This window comes from Colossoma macropomum, unplaced genomic scaffold (genome assembly GCF_904425465.1).
Source record: "Colossoma macropomum unplaced genomic scaffold, Colossoma_macropomum, whole genome shotgun sequence".
Taxonomy (NCBI): Eukaryota; Metazoa; Chordata; class Actinopteri; order Characiformes; family Serrasalmidae; genus Colossoma; species Colossoma macropomum.
In genome coordinates, this window is record NW_023494792.1 from 8,070,674 (window position 1) to 8,092,775 (window position 22,102).

The window sequence follows — 22,102 nt, forward strand, 5'->3', positions numbered from 1 at the left end:
AGAAGAAGAAGATGATGAAGAAGAAGAAGAGGAAAAATGAAGACAAAAGAAGAAGACGAAAAAGAAGAAGAAAAAGAAGAAAAAAAAGATGAAGAAGAAGAACAAAATGAAGATGATGAAGAAGATGAAGACAAAGAAGAAAAAGAAGACAAAGAAGAAGATGAAGAAGAAGAAGAACATGAAAAAGAAGAAAAAGAACAAGAAGAAGAAAAAGAAGAAGATGAAGAAGAAGAGGAAGAGGAAGAACAAGAAGAACAAGAAAAAGAAGAAGATGAAGATGAAGAAGAAAAAGAAGGAGAAGATGAAGATGAAGAAGATAAAGACAAAGAGTAAGCAGAATATGATGAAGACAGAAGAAAGAAGAAAAAGACGAAGAAGGCGACGAAGACAAAGATGAAGAAGTACAAGAACAAGAGCAAGAACAAGAAGAAAAAGACAAGAAGAAAAACAAGAAAGACAAGAACAAGATGATGATGATGATGATGATGATGATGATGATGATGATGATGATGATGAATTGGTCAGTTTTGACAGGTAAAACTGGCACCGTCTGTCATTCATTCAATGAGAATTTAAAAAAGTGTGTGTACTTACTGAACAGACTTGGAAGCCTGAGACCTGAACTTGGTGAACTCTCCTGGTGCTGTCCACTCTGACCCCAGCTGAAAACAAACAGACAAACTTTAAGGTCAGTGGGGTCTCTTCTGTTGTACTCGGGTCAGTTTCGGACTCAAAGCACACTTTCTGTCGGGTCAGCTAGTCTTACATGTGCTCTTTTGTGTAAATAAAACCACAAAGGTTCTTTATTTGTTGCCATTTGCCTGTAAGTGTTTCTGATCTTCATCCTGCTTTATTTAAATGTCTTCATTATTTGATGTTCTTTACACTGTCAGGTTGTTAGTATAAAGTGAGTGATGTGCTGCATATGGCTGTGCAGCTACATCTGCAGCGTTAAGCGAGTCTAACTGAAACACAGGAGAGAACAAGTGTACAATACACCGCTGACATGTTGAGCAGCATTACAGCGAGCGCTTTTCTCTCTGATTGTGCCGAGCGCCGGGTTCATTTAGAGGCAATGTGGAATGCGTAATTATCACACCTGTCAGCGTGACAAAGAGGAAACCACACACACACACACACACACACACACACACTGATTCTCAGAATAGATGCTTCTCCAGAGAGTCCAGAGTACCAGAGCAAGGAGACAAAAAGATACAACAGGAGAACAGATCAGAGGAGAGGCATGGAAGAGAGATAGATAGATAGACAGATAGAAAGAGAGAGAGAGAGAGAGAGAGAGAGAGAAAGAGAGAGAGAATGAGGAGCAAGAGAAAGATGGAGAGAACGACAGAGCAGATAGAGAGAAGAGAGAAAGCGTGAAAGAAATATAGACAGATAGAGGGAGAGAGGGGGGAAATGGAGAGACAGAGAGAGAATGAGAGGAAGAAGAAGAGACAGAGATAGGCGAAGATGGAGAGAAAGATAGGAAGAAAGAAAGGGGTGGAATAGAGAGTGAGAGAGTGATAGAGACAGAGAAACAGAGCAGGAGAGAGAGCAGTAGAAAGAGACAGGAAGAGAGATACAGAGAGGAGGATGGAGCGAGAAATAGAAAGATAGACAAAGATAGAAAGACAAAGAGAGGGAGACAGATACAGAGACAGTTGGAAAGATAGAAAGAGGTGGAGAGAGAAGGGGGAACGAGAGAGAAGAGAGAGAGAGAAGTGGGAGTGAGAGAAAGATGGAGAGAGACAGAGGAAAGAGAGAGAGTGATAGAGCAGATACAGAGAAGAGAGTGAAAGAGAGAGGGGAGTGGGAGAGAGATAGATCAGAAGAGAGAAAAAGGAGAGAGAGACAAATAGAGAGAGAGAGAGAAGAGAAGAGAGAGAGACGAAGAGATAGAGAGAGAAGAGGAGAGAGAGAGATAGGGAGGGAGACAGATACAGAGACAGATGGACAGATAGAAAGAAAGGCAGAAAGAGAAGGGGGAATAGAGAGAGAGAGAGAGAGAGAGAGAGAGGATATAAAAGACTGGGGCACAGTCATAATAGACCCTCTGTTTCTCTGGCTCAGTTCACTTCATCCACACAGTGGCCTCTCTGCCCGACTCAGAAGAGCAGCTCTAATTAGAGCCCCTGACGCCACTGATCCGGAATGGAGCGCTGAGACCTCATCACAGCAGGACAGCCTTTGTTTACATTCAGCATTATCGTCCAAATCAAAGCTGTTGCGAACATCTCACAATCACAGTCTCGCAAAGTACTCCTAAAACAAAGGTGTGAAAAAAGGAGTGATACAATAGAAAAACACCTTTGATTCCATAAGGAATCTTTTAGTGAATGGTTCTTTAAAGGGCCAATGTCGTACATTTCTCAGGTATTTTATTTTTCCCTGAGCCATTGTTTTTTTCTTTCTTTTTTTCCAAGAGGTCCACTTATGACATTCATGTGGGTTTATGTAGCAATAAATAAATAAATAAATAAATAAATAAATAAATAAATAATTTTACAGTTACTTACAATATGACTTCCAATTTTTGTGAGTGTTCTTATTTTCTTATTTTCACTCAGAAAATCAAAAAGCATGTCCCTTTACAAAGTTTTGCATTATCTGTAGGTGTCCTGTAGCCTTACGAATGCTGCCCTTCAATAAAGTCATACCAAAATAAAATCTGTTGAAAGATTCCTGAGCGAACCACAACTCATTCTGTCACCTTTATTATTAAAACAGTGAAATAACGACATACCGTCGCCGCCTGGCTGTATAAAGCAGCCACAGACTCTGCCTCAAAGCTTGCTTTCTTCTAACCTCATGGAAATGTACACATATTGGCCATCAAAGGTCTCAGCTACGCTCAAACTTAAACACACACACACCCCTTTGACCATCAGGAGAGTGTTTTGCTGGGCACATCACACACACACCTTGTTCCACTGTAGGTATAAACACGCAGTCGTGATCCAGCCAAAGCTAATTACTTCTGCTGCCAACTACAGCTCTTACAGTTCTTTCTCTAGCTGGGATTAGAGCAGGACTGCTGGTGGAGGGTATGTGTTGCACACACCCCTTGCTCCACGCTCCTTCAGTACATTTCCACCTGTAGAAAAACATCTAGCAACTGTTGAAGGACGAATACATCCCGACAGACTGTAGTGGCTGCACTCAGTACGGAGTAAAAACATCCATGCTCTCAACTAGAGTACAAAACTTCAGCTTCAAAAAGGTTAATGTGGAACAGACACATCATTCACACACTCTGCCTCCATTTGAGCACTTTAAGTGGGGCTTCTGTGGTGAGTATGTATTGCTTCCACCCACGCACACACGCATGGAGGCACGCATGCAGGCAGAGTATTATTCAAATGCAATTTGTTTTTATCAATGCTCTAATATGCTTAATTCAACTCATTAAGTAAGCATCAGCCCCTTCCTGAGTTCAATAATGTGGCAGAACAGGGCAAACCAAAATATGTGCTCAGCACTGTGGGCTCTCTTCCAAAACTTAAAGAGACACTTAAAATTTGAATGTATACAACATTTCCTTTACCCTAAATATACTTAATCAGCCAAGAAATGTTTGATATCTAAAGTTTCTTTCTTTAGTTTCGCACTGAAGCTACAAGGCTAACTTAGCTAACACATAATAGAAGCTTATAGACACCAGTTAGCAAACTGCTATCTAAACCATCACACACCCGGGGAAGGTAAATAAACTGAAATAGACTTGCTTACACTGTATGACATGCTACTATCTATCAAAATGGACAGTTTAATGGGAAAATGGGTTCAGGCTACAGTGTGGCTGCTTCTAATGTTTTTAAGTATGAAAAATACTTAAAAAAGGCAATTTTTGTAGATAACAGTGGTCTAATTTACCATGCCATAGACTTTGCATGGTGTACCACTGTTACCACCATTTTGAATATTGTCCAGGACAGGACTGGAACCAGTTTTGGATGTCAGTTCTCAAGTATGTGTTTAGGTTTGGGTCGAGTTTGCATTTCACATTCGGAGTCTCCCAGCCCGTCTTCCACTTTGAACAGATTTTACCCTGCACTGCCCCCACTTTAGTTTTACTCCTGACTTCATTATTCCTCCCTACTTTCATTACCTTAAACAGTTTTTAATCTGGCATGCTGGAGTGACATACTCCTTTGTTCCATGAGGCCCATGCTCATAAGAAAATGGATGTGTGGGAAGCAAATAAGCAAATTAATTCACTAGAGCACTTTGCTATATCAGCACTTCACAGCATGAGAAAAGCACACACTGAAAAGTTTGTCCAGACTAAAGAATTTTGGGATGTTGTTTAAAAGCATTGCTTGATGAATCAATCTGTTTCAGTGGAAGTAAAACTTAAGCAGCATCCGGATGGGATTAGTTTCCTATGGGGAGGTGGGGTAATGTAATTTTACCACAGGATGTCTGCAATGTTTATGACCAATTCAGAAGAGGATAAGAAGTCTCGACATAGATGGCAGAGATGGGAGTGGCTACTCAATTTACGCAATGTTTCTATCCCAGAACCAAGTCAGAAGATTTCATTTAGCTGTTATTCTGTTTACACTAACCATCTGCCTTGCCGTCTTAAGTGAATGCACTGTGTCATACGTATTGTCATTAGGGATTCACAGCCAACAGTCAACATCATGTTATAAAATCAAATGTTCCTTTCTGTAATTTTTATGTTTTATTGTTCTGTATTGTGGGCAGCACAGTGGCGCAGTGGGTAGCACTGTCACCTCACAGCAAGAAGGCCCTGGGTTCAATCCTGGCCGGGTGACTAGGGTCCTTTCTGTGTGGTGTTTACATGTTCTCCCCGTGTCCATGTGGGTTTTCTCCAGTTTCCTCCCACGGTCCAAAGACGTGCAGTCAGGCCAATTGGACATGCTAAATTGCCCCTAGGTGTGAATGTGTGTGTGGATGTATCTGTCTGTCTGGCCTGTGATGGCCTGGCGACCTCTCCAGGGTGTTTCATGATAATGACGGCTAAGATATACACTACACAGCAGTTTAGCGCCACTATCATTAGATTTACTGGGCTTTTTTTTTGTCTGGCACTGTGGTTGATGTGGGCTTTATCTGGCCTTTGGCCCTCCAAATCAAAAAGTCTGGGCACCCCTGCTCTAGAGCAAACCTAAGGAAGCACACAGACACCCAACATGCCAAAGGTTTATTAACTGCATTCAGGGTAAAGGGAAAAACGTGTACATTAGATTTTTGGTCAAACCATATCAATAAATACCACAGATGTTTTAAAAATTTGATATAATTTAATCATTAGGAAGTAAAGGACATCATTTCGAGTGGTTTGAAGTACTTCATTCTAGAGAAACTCACTGAGTCAGAATTGTTCACAGTGGTGATAAGAACCAACTATAAAAGATTTAATACTTCTAAAAGCTCCTTCACAGAGAGCTATTACATAAAGTGCTTATGAATACACTGCCTGATGTCTGAGACATTGTTTTACGATAGTTTTAAGATCAGGTTATGGACTAGAGCATATTTCTCTAACTGTTTCATAGCAGAGACTTACAAGCAGAGCATTATAGGACACTGTGGTCCCCAAAGAAAACCTTTTTTTTTCAATTTATCACTATTTTACCATTCTCAACATAAAAATTTGGAACATATGTAGGTTCATTGGCGTCTCTGGATAATAAATAAAATGACTATATTTGAGTTGTAGCCATCATGACCCCTGGTTCCTATCACTATCACTGTAAACAAATCCCAGGCAGTATGTTTCTCTACAGTTCAAACCACTCTGCATAAGTATGTTTTATCTCAACCATTGAGTTATGGAGAAATGTTGAGAAATCGGTGGAATTCTTCTTTAAGGTCAAGATTTCGCAAGGGTGGACCTACAGCACAATAAACACGGCTCTTAATTCAGCATCCTATTGTGGCTTCACAGCAGAGATGGCAAAAAATGCAGTGAAATGAAAGTGTCCCCAGCTCTCTCTCTCTTTCTCTCCTTCACATAAAACCATGAAGTATTTCTGTAACATGGACAGATACAGCTACCTTAGGCTCTTTCTGTATTTTCTGAGTGATGTGAAATGTGGGATTTACCCTACCAAAACTCATTTCAGTCCCTGAAGTGACCCCTGAAGCCTTCACAAATGGAACGGGGCAGACGTGGAGAATAGGGAAGCAATAGAGCCAGAGAGGCATTACGTACGAGTGAGATTTCACTCCCTTCACAGTCTGTCTCTCTCTCTTTCTCCCTCTCTCTCCCCCTCTGTAACCCCTGTCTTTTTTGTTCCTACTTCATTCTCCCTTTATGCCGAGGAGTGCTAGCGGAATTGAAAAGACCGTTCACCCCGGCAGGCATGCTATTTTAAACAGAGACCAGTCTATTGAGACGCAGACCCTCCAGACAACTCTCCATTTCAGGGCTCAGCCGCCACTCCATCGGCTGCTCCTCGACACGGGGGCGCTCAGAGCCGCTGGTTTTCTCTCTCTCCGCTTGACTGGACTGCAGTGAAACTAGTCCATCAGCGACTGGGCCTACAGGAAATCACTCTGAATTCTGGACAGGCAGCAATTATTCACTGAGACAAAGGGCCACGTGCCACCTCGTCTTGCCAATCGATCACACACCTCCGTGGCAGGATATCGAATGTTCTGTTATGTGTGTGTGTGCATGTATAGGTGTGCTAAGACGTCTCTCAGCCAGCAGTGGTCGATACACTGACCCTGCGTCAAAGCCTGCACACACACACACACGCGCAGGCTTTGGCTGGGCAGCTAATTGTATTCCACACAGCCTATGTTTCCTCATACATTTCTCTGCTTGCCCCTGCAGATCAGGCCCTATCACCAGAGGGAAATTTAATTAGCAATTAGCTGCTGGCTATGCGATTTGATTAAAGTTACACACATAAGGAAAGGGCTTCTGGTCCACGAAGGGCAGCACCCATGCTAATGCTACTACGTTGTGAAGAGACTCCCAGCCTTCTATTGGACATTTCCCTGCAGTGTCCATGGAGACCATGGTCAGGGTGGAGCTGATTGGGTAGGTCACTGCCCACTTCTGTATTCAGAGAGGACAGCAAGAGACAGCAGGGCAAGGAGGTCAGACAGGTATGGATTGCTAACAAATAGGAGGGTAAAAATGCACCGACGCAACCTGAGGGTGGCAATTCAACTGTACCAAATTTGGAATGTCTGAATCTATTACATTTAAAGATGTCCAAGGTATCAGTGTTACAGCCAAAGTAGGCATATTTTAATGGATCAGGTATTGGCTACATCCTTTGTTTCTTGTTTTTCCTACTCTCTTTATGCCACTGTTGCTGTAGAAATTATGTGAACAAGCATTACCCATAACCTCCTGCAGAGAGGCATGCTTTCAGAAGATAACAAAGAGATCTAAACGTCAGCAGTGTGGGACTATTTTACAGTGGAATATGAAGGACGATGTTATGCTTCGAGTGTACTTCCAGCCATGAGCGCCACACTTTTCATTTATAAGTCGCAAATAGCTGAAAACAAAACTATCATGGAAACATTCTACTTTACCGGCCTAGTTTTACACCAAGGTTAGCAGAAACAGCGGGTTTAAAAATGAGAGAAAGGAGCAGGCGGCTGTGTGTGTTACAGCAATATGAAGTCATGGTGTATTCATGACACAAAAAATTGGGTATTTCACAAGTAGTCCACGAAAAAATTAAAATTTATCAGTTCTAAGTAGGCCTGTCACAATTATTACATAATTGCCAGATTGCAATCCTTTAAGCTGATGGAAATTCTTTTCCACAGCTTTTCTTACACTGCAACAAAAAGAGTGTGAATTCAATACATTTTCATCAGTTGGATTGAAGCAAATACTTGCAAGTAAATTAAAGCTGAAAACGCATTTACTGCGACACACCATAGGTCTTATGAAAACAACACAAGTAAGAAAACTCTTCTGACTGATGTTATAAAGCATTTAGAGGACAGCAGTGAAAAATGTTTGTTTATTTGAGCTTGAGCTGTTTCTGTCATCAATGTGGAGCCAGTAAATACTGGCAGCTTGGAAGTAAATCTGCTTAACAGCCAATATGGTCACTTTATGGTCATAAGTAATAGAATAGCATTATATCAGTTTTGTGCCGCCTCATCCAACGTCATTTCAAAATCTAAAATAATCAAAAAGTTTACAGTGTCACCAAATAAATGAACGCAGTGTATGATTTTTAAGTTATCATTTAACAAATGTCAAATCTGTCTAACAATTAGCATTAACTTAGCTAGCAGGATAACAGCTCTGCTCGTCACACAACATGTTCAGTTCTGGTTAACTAAAGCACTGACACAACTTTGTATGATAATGATTCAAATCTGAGGGAGGGAAGTCAAGCAAAGAAGTCTGTTGAAGAAACAGAAAGATGGAATTAAACCTGTTCTGTGGTGTTTAGATCTGTAGCCTGATCAGCTAACTTAACATTAGCTTAGCAAGCAGGCTACTGACCCAAACAATGCCACACAGCACAGTACTGGTTTGATTCTGACTAACTGGTGCTCTGATGAAACAAGTGTAGATAATAACAACTAATCTCTGTGAGAGCAAAAGTCGAGTGACTGGTGTTGGAGTGACAGAATCCAAAATCAAACCTGTTCTGTGGTGTTGAAAATGGAACATTTAGTTAAGCTAACAAGTGCTTAGTTAGCAGGCCAAACATGCCTCACAGCACAGTACAGGGTTGGTTTCACCTAACTGATGCTAAAATGGCACCCATTTAGATTATATCTAAGAAGGTACAATTTAGCGACTGGTGTTCGAGTGAAACAAAGCTGGAATAAAACCTGTTGTGGTGTTTGGGACTGTAGCATTTTGGCTAAGCTAACAATACAGTTAGCAGGTCAAATGTGTCGCACACCAAAGCAAAGGTTTTGTTTTAGCTTCAAAAACGACAACCATTTAGAGAATCTCTGAGAGCGCAAAGTCGAGAGAATGGTGAATGAAAGCGAAATCAAATATGTTCTGTGCTTTCTATCAGCACCTCCTATGAAGAGAAATGTGACACATTTGAAATACTGTGATCATTTTAAAATATTGCCATCATTATTAAATACAGCAGTATCCCTTATTAATGTTATACCACCGTATTTAAAAATGATGCTAGTTTTTAAAAATTATGACAGTATTTTAAATTTAGGACTCGTCAAATTTCTATTCCACATATTATTCCTAGAGAATTTCCCACCCTAGTCCAGAATTTCACATTATGCATATACTACAAATGCATTAACTTTACTATAGCATTTAGATCTAGTATATCTTTACTAAATGTTTTTATTAATTGTCTTTACTATTGGTTTTCCAGTCACATTAGTGTCTACAGTTCATTTTTAAAATTCTCAATTGGATCAAAACAATAAAATTTAGATGGATTTGATGATGCAGTGAATCATTTCCTAAGGAATCAAATCATTCTGAGCTCACAGATTTATACTCCTACTAACAGACATACAAAAGAGGTCTTCCACAGCATCCACTCTCTAGATCTTTCGTTCCGCAGCCACAGCGAGAGAGCCAGTGGAGTACATTTTGTCATGCATTGATATCGACAATCTCACATTTACAGATTTCAGCATCTTGGTTTATCTCCATTTAAAGTAACATGAGCCCTCTGGTGGAACAGCAGGAGATCAAATGTGATGTTTACTTTACCACCGTCATGGAGCCCAGAATCTGTGAAAATCTCACATTACTGAAAGGCAAACCACGGCTGCAGTCAGATTCAACATCATGATGTACAAAAGCATTCAGGAGGCCTTTGATGTAATCGTGCGCCACATGTCCATAAAGATATCAGTGGTGTAGATCTCACATGTTTGAGAAATGAGGTTCTTACTGAATGGCTGCCATCAGTTCTGAAATGTGCCTTTTTTAATTAAGTCAATTCAAATTTAATTACACATTTAATTACACATCACATTGGCCCAATTTAGCATAACGCTCACTCAGTTTCGTTCACAGTCATTTCTGAATGAGCTGCATTTGACGGACGTATCCGAAGAAGTAAACTGAAGGTCATGTGACATTGCGTGTTTGGGGAAGTGGTGGATTAGTGATTAGCTGTTAAGTGTGAGTAAACAGTCAGCTCAGTAAGAACATGTGAGGTGAAAACCTGGCCTGCCCTGCAGCATTAGAGTCCCATCTCAGGGTTTGTACTGTACAGAAACACAACCCTGACAGTGGGTGATAAAAAAACACACACATACAGCTCCACACTCCAAGACCATGGAGTTACCATGCAGGCATCTACCCTCAAGTGAGCCCTGTATTAAAGGAATGGTGAAAAATCAATTTACACAATTTTCTGCTTACTCTACACTCTGTCAATCAGCTGAGACATGTTTGCTGTCAAAATTCTTCTTCTTCAGTTTAGCACAGGAGAGTTACTAACAAACACTAAAAGGCAATAGTCACCCAAATCTTTTTCATAAATACTTCCCCAAAATGTCTCTCAACCTGTTTAAACTGATTCCAGATTTTCACTGAGACTTGCCGTGTGGTTTAGAGCACAGTATGACCTATTGCAAACTTGAATAAAATTTTTATTCCAGTGTTTGTTACCATAACATTAGCCTCATAGCTCCAGTGCTAAAGAAGCCAAATATGGAAATATCAGCCAGATCTTGGCTCTTTGACTACATGTGGGATTAGCGAAAAAAAAATGTGTAAATATTATTTTTTGCTGAACCATACATTGGCCATCAAAAGTTTGAGGACAACTTACCTTCTTTTGAAATTTGAATTTTCAAACTGTTAATTTTTTCAATTACGTTTCAATTAAGAATTTAAAATTAATTTTAACTAATCTGACTATTCTTCCAAGTTATGAAAAACCATCAAAGCATGCATGCTTATCTTTATTAAAACATTTTGAAAAGCCAGCTCTTCCTGAATGTGTAGTCATGGGATCTGCAGAGCAGTGGTGAGTTATGATAGTGTGGGTTTCTGTACTGGAACACTAACCTGCCCCACATAGACCAGCAGCCTGGCGTTCAGCGGGCTTTCGTCTGAACTCAGCCAGAATTCAGAGTTATCATCAGAGGCCACCGCAAACTGAAAGTCTCCTAGAAAAATGAGACAGAATGTACAGGAAACATATGAAGAAGATGATACTGACACTATCATAACTGAACCTAGTATTGTCAAAATGGTAACTTCATAAGGAAAGCAAAACCTTTCTTAACCTTAATTTAGATTTTGGTAAAGATATTTCATGTCAAGCAATGTTGGACCATTTCTAAATGTCTAATCCATTCAGGTCCATTCGTTATAAAAAGCTGATAGACACAATGTAAATGGCAGCTTTGTTTATGAAAAATTAACCAAAAAAGGGAAGAAAGATAGAAAGAGCATGACAGATGGTCTGACCTGTGTTATTCATCCTGTAGTTGCTCTTTTTGAGTGTACATGAGTGAAAGAAGAACTATATTTTGTACATAGACATGTGTTTGAGTGCAGATGTGAGAATGTAAAGTGTAAAGCTGTAATTTTGTCAGGCTCACCAACAATTTAAATGCACGGCAGCAGCGGCATTCACTAACTACATATAAGTCATGTGCAATGATTTAGAACACCCTATAAGAGCACAGGTATACACTCTATAAAACCATAAGTGTAAACTCCTTAAGAACATAAGTGCACACTCTATAAGAGCACAGGTATACACTCTTTAAGAGCACAGGTGTACATTCTATAAAAGCAGAGGTGTACACTCTTTAAGAGCACAGGTGTACATTCTATAAGAGCACAGGTGTACACTCTATAAAACCATAAGTGTAAACTCCTTAAGAACATAGGTGCACACTCTATAAGAGCACAGGTATACACTCTTTAAGAGCACAGGTGTACATTCTATAAAAGCAGAGGTGTACACTCTTTAAGAGCACAGGTGTACATTCTATAAGAGCACAGGTGTACACTCTTTAAGAGCACAGGTGTACATTCTATAAGAGCACAGGTGTACACTCTTTAAGAGCACAGGTGTACATTCTATAAGAGCACAGGTGTACACTCTTTAAGAGCACAGGTGTACATTCTATAAGAGCACAGGTGTACACTCTATAAAAGCAGAGGTGTACACTCTTTAAGAGCACAGGTGTACATTCTATAAGAGCACAGGTGTACACTCTATAAAAGCAGAGGTGTACACTCTTTAAGAGCACAGGTGTACACTCTTTAAGAGCACAGGTGTACATTCTATAAAAGCACAGGTGTACGCTCTATAAAAGCCTAGGTATACACTCTTTAAGGGCACAAGTGTACACTCTTTAAGAGCACAGGTGTACATTCTATAAGAGCACAGGTGTACACTGTTTAAGAGCACAGGTGTACACTCTTTAAGAGCACAGGTGTACACTCTTTAAGAGCACAGGTGTACACTCTTTAAGAGCACAGGTGAACATTCTATAAGAGCACAGGTGTACACTCTTCAAGAGCACAGGTGTACATTCTATAAGAGCACAGGTGTACACTCTATAAAAGCAGAGGTGTACACTCTTTAAGAGCACAGGTGTACATTCTATAGAGCACAGGTGTACACTCTATAAAACCATAAGTGTAAACTCCTTAAGAACATAGGTGCACACTCTATAAGAGCACAGGTATACACTCTTTAAGAGCACAGGTGTACATTCTATAAAAGCAGAGGTGTACACTCTTTAAGAGCACAGGTGTACATTCTATAAGAGCACAGGTGTACACTCTTTAAGAGCACAGGTGTACATTCTATAAGAGCACAGGTGTACACTCTTTAAGAGCACAGGTGTACATTCTATAAGAGCACAGGTGTACACTCTATAAAAGCAGAGGTGTACACTCTTTAAGAGTACAGGTGTACATTCTATAAGAGCACAGGTGTACACTCTTTAAGAGCACAGGTGTACATTCTATAAGAGCACAGGTGTACACTCTTTAAGAGCACAGGTGTACATTCTATAAGAGCACAGGTGTACACTCTATAAAAGCAGAGGTGTACACTCTTTAAGAGCACAGGTGTACATTCTATAAGAGCACAGGTGTACACTCTATAAAAGCAGAGGTGTACACTCTTTAAGAGCACAGGTGTATACTCTTTAAGAGCACAGGTGTACATTCTATAAAAGCACAGGTGTACGCTCTATAAAGCCTAGGTATACACTCTTTAAGGGCACAAGTGTACACTCTTTAAGAGCACAGGTGTACATTCTATAAGAGCACAGGTGTACACTGTTTAAGAGCACAGGTGTACACTCTTTAAGAGCACAGGTGTACACTCTTTAAGAGCACAGGTGAACATTCTATAAGAGCACAGGTGTACACTCTTTAAGAGCACAGGTGTACATTCTATAAGAGCACAGGTGTACACTCTATAAAAGCAGAGGTGTACACTCTTTAAGAGCACAGGTGTACATTCTATAAGAGCACAGGTGTACACTCTATAAAAGCAGAGGTGTACACTCTTTAAGAGCACAGGTGTACATTCTATAAGAGCACAGGTGTACACTCTTTAAGAGCACAGGTGTACATTCTATAAGAGCACAGGTGTACACTCTATAAAAGCAGAGGTGTACACTCTTTAAGAGCACAGGTGTACATTCTATAAGAGCACAGGTGTACACTCTATAAAAGCAGAGGTGTACACTCTTTAAGAGCACAGGTGTACATTCTATAAGAGCACAGGTGTACACTCTTTAAGAGCACAGGTGTACATTCTATAAGAGCACAGGTGTACACTCTATAAAAGCAGAGGTGTACACTCTTTAAGAGCACAGGTGTACATTCTATAAGAGCACAGGTGTACACTCTATAAAAGCAGAGGTGTACACTCTTTAAGAGCACAGGTGTACACTCTTTAAGAGCACAGGTGTACATTCTATAAAAGCACAGGTGTACGCTCTATAAAAGCCTAGGTATACACTCTTTAAGGGCACAAGTGTACACTCTTTAAGAGCACAGGTGTACATTCTATAAGAGCACAGGTGTACACTGTTTAAGAGCACAGGTGTACACTCTTTAAGAGCACAGGTGTACATTCTATAAAAGCAGAGGTGTACACTCTTTAAGAGCACCGGTGTACACACTGTAAGAGCACAGGTGTACACTCTATAAAAGCACAGGTGTACACTCTTTAAGACAACTTCTGTTCTGTTGAATGAGTGTGTGAATGGAGTGTGAGAGTGTGTGCAGTGTAGTGAAATGATTACCGTCTTTGTACGGATGAATGTAGCCAAAGATTCTCAAGCCATAGTTTTTCCATTTTGGAGCAACAGCAAGTTTCTTCACTATAGTTCTTGTCTGGGGAGGCAAGCAAGAATTAAATGACACTGACGGTTCTATTAATTCTCAGATTAATCGTGCAAGTACTGAAGTACTGAACCTGGTGTTATGAAAGATAGATGACTCTATCTAATAGCATGGTTTTACATTTTCTATTTAAAGAGAAATTCCAGGTTCTCAATGCGGTCTCAGACTTTTGGACAACAACATGTCTGTCGTTAAATTTCACTGAATATAATGTTTCAGAAAAGGAGATCACCAACACTGTCGTTATTCATTAAGGGATCGTCTAAACAGTGCATAACCAGGATGTCTTTTTAAGTTTTATTTCCCATGTATTTAGCTAAAAAAAATGGAAAATCATATAAAACCACAGGTAGTAAACAGAGTGGCTTCTCTTAACTGGGATTTGTAAGAGGTTTAAAAAAGACACTCTCTTTACCATAAGTGAATTTGCAAGATTTAGGCGGTTTAGACGATCCCTTAATGACAAAAGCGTTGGTGATATGCTTTTCCAAAATGTTCAGATATAACATTCAAGGCTTCTTTGCTATGTTTTTTAAATTTAGAACAGAAGCAATGGAACACTTGTGGTTGTGTGTTATCACAGATAACATCACGACTGTGATGATCTACCTATGACCACATCACAGCTGAGATGTTATTCATGATAACACACTCCCTCTCATGTTCTATTGTTTGAGCCCTCAGAGCTGTAATGAGAGGAGAGAGAGCGAGAGAGATTGGTTCACATTGATGGATCTGATAAAGGCTGTTATGTTTGATGCAGTGTTATTAGTGTCTCTCTTTCAGTCTCAGCTAAAACTAAACCTGCATAACAACTAGCATGTGTATGAATTCACACATCATAAAGCATAAATTCACCATCATAACTTTACTCACATGAGGGAACAGAGGAAAATGAAGATTCTTTCTGAGCTGAGAGACAGAGGAGCCACACCAGTCTTCAAAAACATGGAGGTTAGCCTGACCTTTAAACTGTGGAAAAAAGGAGGGAGAGAGAGAGAGTCACTACATTTGATAAGGCAGGAAACACTGATAACTGAGTAAATTGATAAATGAGTGGGCACACACAAAAAAAACAGAACTTTAAGAGCTGGAAGTTAAAAGAAAGTGAAAGGAGAAGTAGAAAAAGAAGAAACAGAGCTTGAGAGAGTTAGTGAGCTCTTAGGGGAGTAAGAACTCTGAGAACAGAAACCCTTTAAAATGACCGTCTCTGTGAAGTGTTTCCTGTTTGATCCATGCTGAGTCTCTCTGCATTATCAGTCTGATACTATCATGAGACAGATCAGTATAGAGAGACGGAGATAAACACAGGAGACAGAACGGCTGTGCTGTTAGCTTCTCATTCATCTCTGTACTGGGATATCAGGTAACTATCAGCTAACCTGCTGTAGAACCTGCACTATCCTCAGAAGAGGATACTAGCTTACTGAGTACTGCCCACTGCTGCAGTAACAGCCTCTACTCCTCTGAACAGGCTTTACACTAGAAGAAGTTGGAACACTGCTTTGGGGATTTGACTGCATTCGGCTACAAGAGCATTAGCGAGGTCAGATACTGATGTTGAAAGGTCAGTTGTGGATCACAACTTCCACTGCAATTTATCCCAAAGTTACTGGATAGAGCTTCATCACTCCAGAGAACACAGCTTCACTGCTCCACAGCTCAATACTGGGGGCTTTATACTCCTCTAGCTGACACTTGCCACTGGGCATGGTGACCTTAGGTCCATGTGCAGCTGCTCCAGAGCAACCCATTCTATTGAAAATGCCTTTCTATGGAGATGATACAAGATGTGTGTACATCTGAACATCTGTGTCAGCAATGAGTGCACCTTCAAGTAACTGAATTCACTAATTAGAAGAGGTGTTTGGATACATTTGGACAGACAGTGTACATACATGCACACAGACATATCCAGAGACAGTCAGAGACCACCTTACATTCAAATGTAAATGTATCAGTCAATCAAAACTATCAGTATTTGGTATAGTATTAATTTGTCCTCTCTTTACTTCTATGCACTCTACTGACACATTAACTCTTCTATCCTTCCAATCTTAAAACCAGTGAAATACACCTAAATCCTCCCAACTAAAGCTGCTCTCAAAGGAGTCACTGACATTAAGGCCCAGTCCTATTTCAGCCCTGGCCCTACCACTCAGCCCTTAGCCCTCCATTTTGCACCTTCATGTCTAGGGGTAGGGTGTCCTGATTTTTGTTGAGATAGAGGGGTTTGGCAAAGTGTTAGGACTACATGGCCCTCCAAATGGAGGTTTTTCTGAGGCAAATTCCAAAGGCAGTGTTATGAGGAAAAAAGAAAAACAGACAAGATGGCTGCGCAAGTGACCAAAGAAACCCACAAATGTGAATATTTTCTCCATCAAACATTATGGTAACCATTGAATTATCTTAGTTTAATGACATTTCAATGTATTATGGTCCTTTTCTTCATAACAAGCATAAAAAATCGCTGATACTATGCTAATGTCTTGGTAGCTAGCTGGCTACATTTCCCGTTCCACCTTAAATAGTCCAGCCTGAAGTGCCAGAATGTAACTGCTACATCATTTAAGGAGAAACAGGGAACATTTGAACAAGAAGCTGGCGATTAGCTGACTTCAGCTTCATATAACCAAAGAATTAGTTATTAATTATTTATTATCACCCACCCCCTCTTTGAAAGCATATGATGCTCTAAAATTAAATAAAGCCCAAAAGACTTTACCCTCCTCTGCTATCACTGCAGACTTGCAGGGGTGCCTACAGAGCACTGCTAGTAGCCTGTCAGTGAAGTAATGTTCTTTTTTATTTGAGGATTGTCCCATTTCGTAGGGGAATATTTAAACCATTAACCCTTGTAACTCAGTTCCAAGGGGCAGGGAGACACTCGAAAACAAGGGGTAGGGATAAAAATAAGAAATGGGATTGGGCCTAAGTCCCCCCTCTTAAAGAGACACTAACATTTACACAATCAATTACCCAACCACATCTTAGCTGACTTACAGATTTATTTCTTGAATCTATAATGGCTAAAAACAAAAATCCTAAGTAGATTAGATAAGTGAAACAAAACAGGAGTTGGGACTCCTAACAACTGTGTAAGACCTGGTAGACCACCAAAACTGTCCCCATCAGATAAACAGTACTTAAAGCTTTCCTTTTTGAGAAAGAGGAGAAAATCAAGCTCCACTGTTCCTTCAGATCTGAAAAAATCCACAGGTGTTTCTGTCCATCCTTCCACTGTGAGAAGACAACTCAACACTATGAGTCTGAAAGGATGTGTAGCTGTCAAAAAGCCCTTACTGAGAAAAAGAAATAGAAACAAAATTTGCACTAGAACACCGGAAGTGGACAGAGCCTCTAGATCTCAACTGAATGTGTTTGGGATTATTTGGATTGTTAGAAGCAGAAAATGCAACGAACTTCTATGACTGAACTTTGCTGGTGTGGCAAAATATCCCTGCAGATTTCTGTCAAAAACTGTCTCCTGAAAAGAGTGGGAGCTGTAATAAAGCAAAGGGTGAACACATTCAACTCTGAAAAAAAAAACGATGTTACATTGGGTTGATGAGGTTCCTGTGTAATATTCAATAAAATACATGTTTTCCGCTTTTTTCCTGACACTGAAAAATGAGTAGCTTGTACTTAATGGCTGTTTTGACTGGAAGTTGAATGAAATAAATGAAAGGGTATTCTCTGACTTTTGCACAGTACTGTACACACACACACACACACACACACACACACACATAGACACACAGCTGAAAAAGTGGCCCATAAACTTGAATGTCTGGGCTTTAGCTGAGCCTAGAGTCATCCTTGCAAAAGGCACCAACAAACAAAATGGCTGTGTGGCAAACAGCAGAGCGGCCTGAGCCCAGAGGCTACAGGGGAGTGTGAATATTTCGGGCCCAGTGCACAGCTCAACATTTCACCACACGCTTATTGATAGAGTTAGTCACAATTGATTAACATTAGCTAGCATGCCTGCAACTGCATCCATATGGGCTGGTCTAATGTCTTTCCAATGTCAATTAAGCCAAATCCAGTAACCTTGACTTTGCCTTTAGCTTCATGTATTTTATTTTGCAGCGCTTCACTTCACTCCCCTGCCCTGGGACTCGATTCTCTCTGACAGAGGAAGCCAGTGGCAGGGAGTTATTGTTTATTCTTTGTTGATAACTTGGCATTGATTCCTCTCTTTCCCTGTTGAGCTCCCCCCAAATGAAATCAATGAAAGAATATCAGACACACACTTCTTCAACACGCCACACTGTCCATAGCAGCAGACATGCACATCTCTCTCTCTCTCTATCTCTCTCTCTCTCTCTCTCTCTCTCTCTCTCTCTCTCTCTTTCTCTTTCTCTCTGCACTACATTAAGAGTCAGTATGCAGTGCTGGAGCCTCCTGCTCTATTTCTGTCCTATCTTTAACATGTCATCCCCTCGGGGACCACTGTGCCAGCCCTGGATTCCAGTGTCTGGGGAAATTAATGCTGCCAGCATACAAGAAGAGACAGAGCAAGCCACTATTTGTGTGCATACAAACATGAAGGCTTCATTACTTGCATAAAATATCATAGTGATTTTATTGCTACATAATACAATTGTGATATGCCTTGCAGCCATAATACATATACAGTGGTGCTTGAAAGTTTGTGAACCCTTTAGAATTCTCTATATTTTTGCATTAATTTGACCTAAAACTTCATCAGATTTTCACACAAGTCCTCATAGTAGATAAAAAGAATCAAATTAAACAAATGATGCAAAAATATTAGACTTGGTCATTTACTGATTGAGGAAAATGATCCAACAATACATCTGTGAATGGCAAAAGTATGTAGACCTTTAGGATTAGCAGATAATTTGAAGGTGAAATTAGAATCAGGTGTTTTCAATCAGTGGGATGGCAATCAGGTGTGAGTGACCACCCTGTTTTATATAAAGAAGAGGGATCTAACACAGTCTGATCTTCACAACGCATGTTTGTGGAAGAGTATCATGACACGAACAAAGGAGATTTCTGGGGACCTCAGAAGAAGAGCTGTTGATGCTCATCAGGCTGGAAAAGGTTACAAAACCATCTCTAAAGGGTTTGGGCCTAACCAATCAACAGTCAGACAGATTGTGTACAAATGGAGGAAATGCAAGACCATTGTTATGCTCCCCAGGAGTGGTCGACCGACAAAGATCACACCAAGAGCAAGATGTGTGATAGTCTGCGAGGTCACAAAGGTACCCAGGGTAACTTCTAAACAACTAAAGGCCTGTTTCACAGTGGCTAAGGTTAATGTTCATGAGTCCACCATCAGGAGAACACTAAACACCAATTGTGTGCGTTGCAGGTTTGCAAGGAGGAAGCCAGTGCTCTTCAAAAAGAATATTGCTGCCCATCTGCAATTTGCTAAAGATCACATGGATAAGCCAGAAGGCTTTTGGAACAATGTTTTGTGGACAGATGAGACCAAAATAGATCTTTTTGGATTAAATGAGAAGCGTTTTGTTTGGAGAAAGAAAAACACTGCATTCCAGCCTAAAACCTTATCCCATCTGTGAAACATGGTGGTGGTAGTATCATGGTTTGGGCCTGTTTTGCTGCATCTGGGCCAGGACGGTTTGCCACCATTGATGGAACAATGAACTCTGAATTAAAGCAGCAAATTCTAAAGGAAAATGTCAGGACATCTGTCCGTGATCTAAAAATTCAAGAGACTGTGTGTCCTGCAGCAAGACAACCTAAACACACTAGTAATTCTACCAAAGAATGGTTAGAGAAGAATGAAGTTAATGTTTTGTAATGGCCAAGTCAAAGTCCTGACCTTAATCGTATAGGAATGTTGTGGAAGGACCTGAAGCAAGCAGTTCATGGGAGGAAACCCACCAACATAAGAGTTGAAGCTGTTTTGTACAGATGAGTGGGCTAAAATTCCACCAAGCTGATGTGCCAGACTAATCAACAGTTACCAGAAATGTTTAGTTGCAGTTATTGCTGCACAAGGGGTCTATGCTACAATACTTTAAATGTAAAGCTCCAGATATGGTCAGATGTGCCTGAGGGACACTTGATAGCATGACAGACAGAATGCTGTGCTACACATTTCAAATGTCAAACACAACTTTAAAAACGTCAGGTTTAGATTTATCTGTGCAGTAAGCCTCACCACCAGCTGGACTCAAACAGCAGAATGAACCTATGAAAATCTGTGTTAATTCAAAGGTGCGTAATTCCATTTGCTGTGTAGTTAGTAATATGGATATTATCTGTTGTCATAAGACCCACATGGCTACCTCTTTCAACAATACTGTAACAGTAAGAAAGATTTCATTAAGAAACGTTCTAATGTGTGTTTCTTACTTCTTACAATAAAGCCTGGCTGGTGAGACACTGTTCAAAAGTGTAAAGACAAATATTTACATTTCTGTTATACTGTTATATTTACTTGCTGCTGTCATACAGGTGAATATACTGGTACTCTAAGAGTAAAAACAACCTGAATTAAAATATCATTTATAGGATGGAAATTTGTACATATTTCTAGATGAAGGGAGTGTAGGGAGGTAAGTTGTGAAAGTGTGGTGAAATTGTTGGGGGTGTAGACATTGTGTGGGAGCGGTGATGTGGCATGCATGTAGCTAGCTATTGTTAGTTAATTCCCTAGTTAGTTAAGCTAGCAAGCTACTCAACTTCCGCAAGTCACTGTTGGCCAGCTTTATAATAGAACTCTGCAGATTTTTGATGAATATTCTCAGAATATTCTGCATATTAAATGTCTTTTCCTGCAGTGAAGACACACATCAATATAATCCATATGCCAAAGAAATATACTTGAACATATTTTTTAAAAATGTCTCAAGTTTGAAATATATTTACATATATTTTAGACACATATGTAAGTATTAAACATTGACACCATCACATACATTTAAGAGCTTTTAGAAGTAAATGATACTGACTTTACTTAAGGGCTAGAGAAGATATATACATAACTCTGTCATCTCAGTGTCATTCCATTGACATTGTTATTCATAAAGATATTACAGAAATAAATGCAGTATTAACTTTACATAAGGGCCACAGTCATTACAGTGTCATGCTAAGTCAATTATCATAACATGCTTGCTCATGTAACTCTAGAAAATGTTAGAACAACATGTCATAATGTCATTAAGTGTTATGTCAAATTGACATTGAAGTTGCCAAAGCAGCCTTTATGATAACAGGTGCTTGTTGGAATAAGCCTTTATAAGTGTTTATGTAGGTCTCTATCAGTTGTCATGAGTAACAGGTTTTCATGCAGCATTAGCAATGCTGCCATTCAGTAACATGTTATTGAATGTTCTAAGTCTGAGCTTAAAGCTAACTCAGATAAACCAGCAAAGGTTTTGCATGGTCTGTTTAAAAGAAAAAAAATGAATCGTGAAGCTTTTATAAAAATCACTCTACAAAGACAGGGACATTTTTTGATCCGACAGCTAAGTTACTTTGGTTTCTCTCTGGGTTTCCAGAGGACCAGAGGATCACACACACACACACACACATATTTTCAGTGATGGACACTCCGGTGCAATAACAATTGTACTAACTGCTTGTGTCACTATGACCACTTTACTCTCTGTATGTCTTCACTCTCCTTTCTGCTGTCTGAGTAAAATCCTGCAGCCTAAAGTAGGTCACAAAGATTAACACTGATATTGGACATCTATAAATACACACTGTCAAAATAGTAGCCTATGTGCTGTAGCTTCATGGACCATGCTTCCTTTTTCTTTTTTTTTTTCTACTTCTAAGTGCAGAGATTTTTTG

The 22,102-nt window shown here is 39.9% G+C and overlaps 1 protein-coding gene across 1 annotated transcript in view; it reads right to left on the reverse strand.

Annotated features, from left to right (window-relative positions):
- Window positions 1-22,102, reverse strand: part of b4galnt4a (beta-1,4-N-acetyl-galactosaminyl transferase 4a) — a 192,563-nt gene that overhangs the window by 64,973 nt on the left and 105,488 nt on the right. The window contains exons 4-7 of the mRNA XM_036575784.1: window positions 15,173-15,268; window positions 14,197-14,287; window positions 10,979-11,079; window positions 595-662 (exon numbers count right to left, since the gene is read on the reverse strand). Coding sequence (XP_036431677.1) covers window positions 595-662; window positions 10,979-11,079; window positions 14,197-14,287; window positions 15,173-15,268 — 356 coding nt within the window. The remainder of the gene's footprint in view (window positions 1-594; window positions 663-10,978; window positions 11,080-14,196; window positions 14,288-15,172; window positions 15,269-22,102) is intronic.